This window comes from Microtus oregoni, unplaced genomic scaffold, assembly GCF_018167655.1.
Source record: "Microtus oregoni isolate MIOR12 unplaced genomic scaffold, Mior012 000161F_ref0000079, whole genome shotgun sequence".
In the NCBI taxonomy this organism is placed as follows: domain Eukaryota; kingdom Metazoa; phylum Chordata; class Mammalia; order Rodentia; family Cricetidae; genus Microtus; species Microtus oregoni.
In genome coordinates, this window is record NW_024544816.1 from 226,766 (window position 1) to 233,335 (window position 6,570).

A 6,570-nucleotide genomic window follows, 5' to 3' on the forward strand; every position below is an offset into this window, starting at 1 on the left:
GCAGTAGAGACAAATCCCAGTGCCATTATCCTTGGCTTCTCAGTCTGCCCCAATTGTCAGCTACATTCAGAGGGTCCAGTTTGATGCCATGCTTGTTCAGTCCCAGTCCAGCTGGCTTTGGTGAGCTCCCATTAGATCAGTCTCAGTGGGTAGACTGGCCTTTTGGGATCCTAGTCTGGAGGGGAAGGGAAGGGAAATGGGAGGAGTGGAGAAAGTGGAAATTTTGAATGGTATTATTTATAAAGCAATAAAATTTTTTTAAAAAGACAAGAAAAAGTAAAAAAGAAAAAAGAAATAAAATGGGCTTTAAAAAGGAGAGGGATTGTGTTTGTTTAGGTAGGACTCACATATATTTATTTATGTATGAACAGGTTTATACTTGAAACCAGAAGTTTTAAAATATACAAATGAGTATACTGTAAAAAGTAAATCTCTCCTACTTCTTCCTCTTTCCCTATTTCTTACTCATCCTTCAAGACTTTCCTATTGATGTTGATTTGCTGTATATTACTCTATAGTAATATGAGATTAGATACATAGATAGATGATAAATAGATTGGTAAAGACCCTTTTTGTTAGTTCAGGTGAATTCCAAGGAATGCCTAATGAGTATTATTAGAGTAATTATTAGAATTTATTTATTCTGAAAAATGGCCTATATGGGTAATAATCACTGATGAATATACATGTAATTTGTTCAGTTTAACAGGCATGAAGCCATAAAACTATCTAATACGTCCAAATTCATAGAAACAGAGATAAAAGAGCGGTTGTCAAAGGTTTGTAGAAATGAAAATTGACAATGATTGTAAATTTTCAGTTTATAGATGAGTAAGTCCTAGAGATCTGTACCACATAAGCCTTTGGATTAAAAATAAGATATTGTGCACTTCAAAATGTATTAAGCAATTAGATATATTGATAAATTTTTTTACTACAAATAGAAGAGAGATACAAGAAAACATCATAATGTGTTAGATAATGCTAATTATTCTGTAGAAAATTTATTTGCATGTATCAAATTTATCACTTTATATCTGATTACAGGATAATAGCAAAAATATGTAAAAATTTTTGAAAAATCAGCAAGAATAATCTATTAAGATTTTTAGCTCTTTGTTATTGTGGTTTGAATCAGAATGACCCCTCAGAGGCTCATAGGTTTGAATACTTGGTCCCCAATGGTGGAACTGTTTTGGAAGGATTAAGAGGGTTAGCCATATTGGAGGAAGCGTGTCATTGGGGAAAGCTTTGGAGTTTCAAGAGCTCAACAGTTTCCATTTAGCTCTTCCTCTGCCTCCTGCTGTGGATCAGGATGTACAATCTCAGCTACCATACCCTGTCTGACTGCTGCAATGCTCTCCATTGTGATGGTCTTGGACTTACCCTCTGAAACCGTAATACCCCCATAAACTCTTCTGTGTATCAGTTGCTTCGGAAAGGAGTATCTTAACACAGTAATAGAATAGTAACTAGCACATTGGTATAACAATTACATCTCATTAAGACTGTTTAGGGCTGCTAAAATCCTCAGTACGCAAAGGAGTCATCTATCATATCTTTCTTTACAATCTTTCTGCCTCCTCTTCCACATAGAGTCCTGAGACTTGAGGGGAGGAGCTTGATAAAGACATACCATCCATACATTGTCCAGTCATGGGTCTCTGTGCTAATTGTTATTTAGTGCAAAAAGAAGCTTCTCTGACGAGGGTTGAGTGATGCACAGATCTATGGGTATAGCAATATGTCAGTAGGAATCATCTTATTCTATGTTCTTTTATTAGAATAAAAGTAGTAAGTTCTTCCTGAAGACAGAAATTTCTGTCCTGCCCAGTCCTGCAGCCATTCAGTCCCAAAGAAACGCACAGAGGCTTTCGGCCGGTAGCCATCTTTCAGTAACTTGCCAACATGACAAACACAAAGGGAAAGAGGAGGGGCACTTGCTATGTGTTCTCTAGGCCCTTTAGGAAACATGGAGCTGTTCCTTTGGCCACGCAAATGCAAATCTACAAGAAGGGTGATATTGTGGACATCAAGGGAATGAGCACTGTTCAAAAAGGAATGCCCCATAAATGTTACCATGTCAAAACCAGGAGAGTCTACAGTGTCACTCAGTGTGTTGTGGGCATCATTGTAAACAAGCAGGTTAAGAGCAAGATTCTTGACAAGAGAATTAATGTGCAGATTGAACACATCAAGCACTCGAAGAGCAGAGACAGCTTCCTGAAGCAGGTGAAGGAGAACGACCAGAAGAAAAAGGAAGCCAAAGAGAAGGGTACCTGGGTTCAGCTGAAGTGCCAGCCTGCTCCACTGAGAGAAGCAAACTTTGTGAGGACTAATGGGAAGGAGCCTGAGCTGCTGGAGCCCATTCCGTACGAATTTATGGCCTAAAGTACAAAATAAATAAATAAATAAATAAAAGACCTGGACCCACCTATCCTTCCTGCCTGCTTCTGGCCAATCAGCATTTTATTAAACCAATATGAGTGACAATCTTTACAGTGTACAAAAGCATTCTCCCATAGCCTCTAGGGCTTAGGTCCATGACCTATCTGTTCTGAGGCTCTTAATCACTTTAGCAATGTCAGGTATGGGTTCTGTCTCATGGAGTGGGCCTTAAATCCAATCAGAAAGTGATTGATTACTTCCACAATATTTCTGCCACTATTGCACCAGCATATCTTGCTTCAGATCATAGGGTTTGTAGCTCTATGATACTGACAATTACTTTTCTCCTCTGGTATCAGACAAAATACCTTCTAGCACCATGAACCTTAATCAGTAGGGTGAAGCTCCTGGTTGAGCACCAGCTAAGCTTCTCCAGGTACATTGACATACGTAAATGTTTTCCTAACAACAACGCCTTACTGTCAGGTTGTGGGAGGTAACCAGTAACCTTGGCAATAGCCTGTGGTGTGTGTGTGTGTGTGTGTGTGTGTGTGTGTGTGTGTGTGGGTGTGTGTGTGTGTGCTTGGTTTGCCAATGGTTCAACAAGATATAATCAATTTCTGGAACTGGTGATATTAGTTGGTGGCATAGGATATTAGGTAAGGGCCTTGTCTCCTCCGTCATATGGTGACTTCATTTAAACCCCATTCATATATGTATATGTTTTAAAACACTTCTGTGGAATTATGCTTCCATATGGCTTTTCAGAAGACGTTCAGTACAAGTTATCTCTCTCTGACTCCCTCTTTAACTCTACCATCCTAGCCACATTCTCATTTAATCCTCCTATTCTAGTTTCCCTTTTATCTCTTTTTAACACTATATTCTATTTCTCTTTCTTTTGTGGCTATTCTGAATGAAACAAACATATATGAATAAAGAAATATAATTTAAAAATTTTAAAGACTTTAAAAACTTTTATAGAGTTGTACTTAATGACCTTTCTTTCGTGGTTTAGAAAACCTATAGGAGTTACCTAGCAAAGATATAAAATCTCCCATTTTTTTTTCTAGTTCTTTCCAAGTGTTTTGCCTGTTTTTCCTTAGTTTTCTATCTAGAAAACCTTATACTCATTTACTAAATTATCCCACTTGCTCCCACTAATTTTAAATAACACCTTAGTTATAATGTGTCTCAAGTTATTTTCTAGATTTTTCTCAGAAATAGTTTTGTAAAGTAAAAATAACAGGTTTTTCTAGATTCTATATCTGTTTTTAGAATGTGCAAAAGATGTTGGTATAAATGCAAAATGGTACAGTTATTATGAGAAACTGTGCTAGTACTGCAGAAAATTATAGCCATGATTGCCACGTGACCTAGCAATTCCTGGTTGGCATGTACCCAAGAAAACTGAAAGGAGGATCTCACAGAAATATCTTCATGTTCAAGTTTACAGAAGAATTATTTGTAACAGCCAAGATATACAAGCAGCTTAATTGTCCCTGGGCATATGGATGAATAATGAAAATATGCTATGTTGATTAATTTCAGTTGCAGTTTGACACAATCTAGAGTCACCTAAAAAGAAGGTCTCAATGAGGAATTTTCTAGATCAAGTTGGACTATAGGCATGTCTGTGAGGGATTGTCTTGATTATATTAATTAACATAGGAACATCATATGTAGGTAGAATCTACATTTGACAGGTAGAGTGGTCAAATTTATAGAAAAAGAAAGCAAAAGAGTGATTGTCAAGGGACAAGATAAACATGAAATTGAGAGATTGTTTTATTGGTGTAGAGTTTCATTTTTGAATGATGAAAAATTCTGAAGACAAGCTAAATACTTTAAACATACTTAAAACTATTAAATTATAAACAATGTGCTGTTAAAATGGATAGAGTAGTAAATTTTATTTTATATGTATTTTACTTTTGCCACAAATAAAAAACTAAATAGCGTTATATAAAACATTGATCAGGTCAACTAACATGAAATTTTAGTGGTGGTGTGGGCAAGTGCATGCTCATATGTAGCTCATATCCTTATAAATGGTTTCCCTCATCTAAGTGGGATAAATTCCTAATATCTATCAAAATTGTTAAACATAGAAACTTTTTGCATAGTAGTTGTGCCTTTTCAGATTCTTCCCAGAGATAAATATTGATTTGAACTTCTGATAATACATATGAAAAGCATTCATTTTAGTGTTTGATAAAATCAGATTTAATCAACAATTAGAAATAATTTATTATGTCTCCCAGCAGAATACCAATTAAATGTGTTAATGATAAATGTACACAGTAGAATACACATAACTATAAAAATAATGGACCACTCAACATGTTCTTTTGTAAGTAAATTGCCTCTGGGCATTGTGTTCAACACATGTCAATAACTTAAAGTTTTAGAAGCCCACAGCCAGACATTAGTTGAAACTCAGGGAAGAAGCAGAGGAAGGATTGTAGGAGCCACTGGGGTCACAACACCCCAAAAACACAACCCACAGAATCAACTAAGCAGGGCTGATTGAGGCTCACAGAGACTGAGGCAGCAACCATGGAGCCTGCATAGGACTATGTTAGGTCCTATTATTATTAAAGTTGTGCAGCTTGATCTTCTTGTGGGACTTCTAACAGTGAGAGTGTGGGTGTCTGTGACTCTTGCCTGCTCTTAGAACCTTTGTCTTCCTTCTGGATTGTCTCTTACAGCCTTGATATGAGGGTTTGTGCCTAGAGTTTTATTTCATTTTGTTATGCCTCTTTAGTTTGAAATTCCTAGAAGGCCAGCTCTTTTCTGAAGGGAAACAGAAGAGGAGTAGATCAGGGAGAGAAGGGAGATGGGGGGGGGGGCTTGCTGGGAGGAGTGGAGGGAGAGGAATATGAGGTTGGGATTTATTGTATTAGAAAAGATAAAATAAAAAGAAAAAAGAAGGCTGGGCGGTGGTGGCACACGCCTTTAATCCCAGCACTCAGGAGGCAGAGGCAGGCGGATCTCTGTGAGTTCGAGGCCAGCCTGGTCTAGAAGAGCTAGTTCCAGAACAGGAACCAAAAAGCTACAGAGAAACCCTGTCTCAAAAATCAAAAAGAAAAAAGAAGTAACATTCCTATCCAAACTATTTTCAGGGGTACATTTTTAATCGCTATATTGTGATAAGACACTTCTTGGAACGGAAGAAATCAGAATATTCTATCAGTTTGTCTGCCATGTTTTAGTTACTAAAATGTAGAGTGTGTCTGAAGAATAACATGGCTAGCTAGCAAGTGACTTCTGCGTGTCTGCGTGAGGAACAAGGAGAGTGACGGGAAGGAACACTTCGCTGAATATTCCTTAATATCTTCCCCTGGGTGTCGCTTACAAACATAAGCCTTCTTAGAAATAAATAAACAAAAGTGGTACTTAAGCATCAAATGTGTTTCTCTTCTACCCTCCAACACCCACCTCTTAGCAGGGGCAGTCTCCCAGCCTTCATTTCTTGTCATTACCTGGAAATTATGCCTCTGTTCTGAGTCCCCTTCCTAATGTGAAATCTGCAGGACCAGTGATGAGTTTTATTCCATCCTTTATGCCTTTCATTTTTCTTTTAAAAAAATGACCACTTCTATTCAATGTAGCATGGTACTGCAGGATACATAGACAGCAAAATCATTACAATAGAGAAATAGGAACATATCCATTATTTCATGTTGTTGCCCGTTTATTTGTGGCAAGATCAGATAAAATATACTCAAAGGTAGAAGTCCTTAATATGTGATAAAATTGGGCCGTTCTAATTCTCAGTGTCTGAAAATTTTTAAAAATAAAAATAATGTATCTCAATATAGTCTATGGAAGCAAAGGAAAAATTATTTTTTTGTACAAGTTGCAAACAACTGTGATAGACAATGTGACAGTATGCATTAAAATGAAGAGTGCATGTTGGGTTAGGCTGCTTGTTCATTTCCCAGCAGCCCAGACTCCCGAAATAATCACACAGAAACTGTATTATTTAAATCACTGCTTGGACAATCACTTAAGAGTACTGCCAGCTAACTCTTATATCTTTGGTTAACCCATTTCTATTATTTTATATTTTCCACAAGGATCGTGGCCTATCAGCAAGGTTTCAACTGGTAGCTCCATGGTGTCTCTTTGACTCCACCTTCTTTCTCCCAGCATTCAGTTTAGTTTTCCCTGCCTAGC

General features: G+C 37.2%; 1 protein-coding gene across 1 annotated transcript; it reads left to right on the forward strand.

Annotated features, from left to right (window-relative positions):
* Positions 1-1,908: 1,908 nt before the first annotated feature.
* Positions 1,909-2,391, forward strand: LOC121445167 (60S ribosomal protein L21-like). The gene has a single exon (XM_041647167.1). The coding sequence runs from the start codon at positions 1,909-1,911 to the stop codon at positions 2,389-2,391; it is 483 nt and encodes a 160-aa protein (XP_041503101.1).
* The last annotated feature ends 4,179 nt before the right edge of the window (positions 2,392-6,570 follow it).

Excerpts from the sequence above, each read along its gene's own strand:
- LOC121445167 (XM_041647167.1), top strand. The coding sequence starts at position 1,909 with ATGACAAACACAAAGGGAAAGAGGAGGGGCACTTGCTATGTGTTCTCT.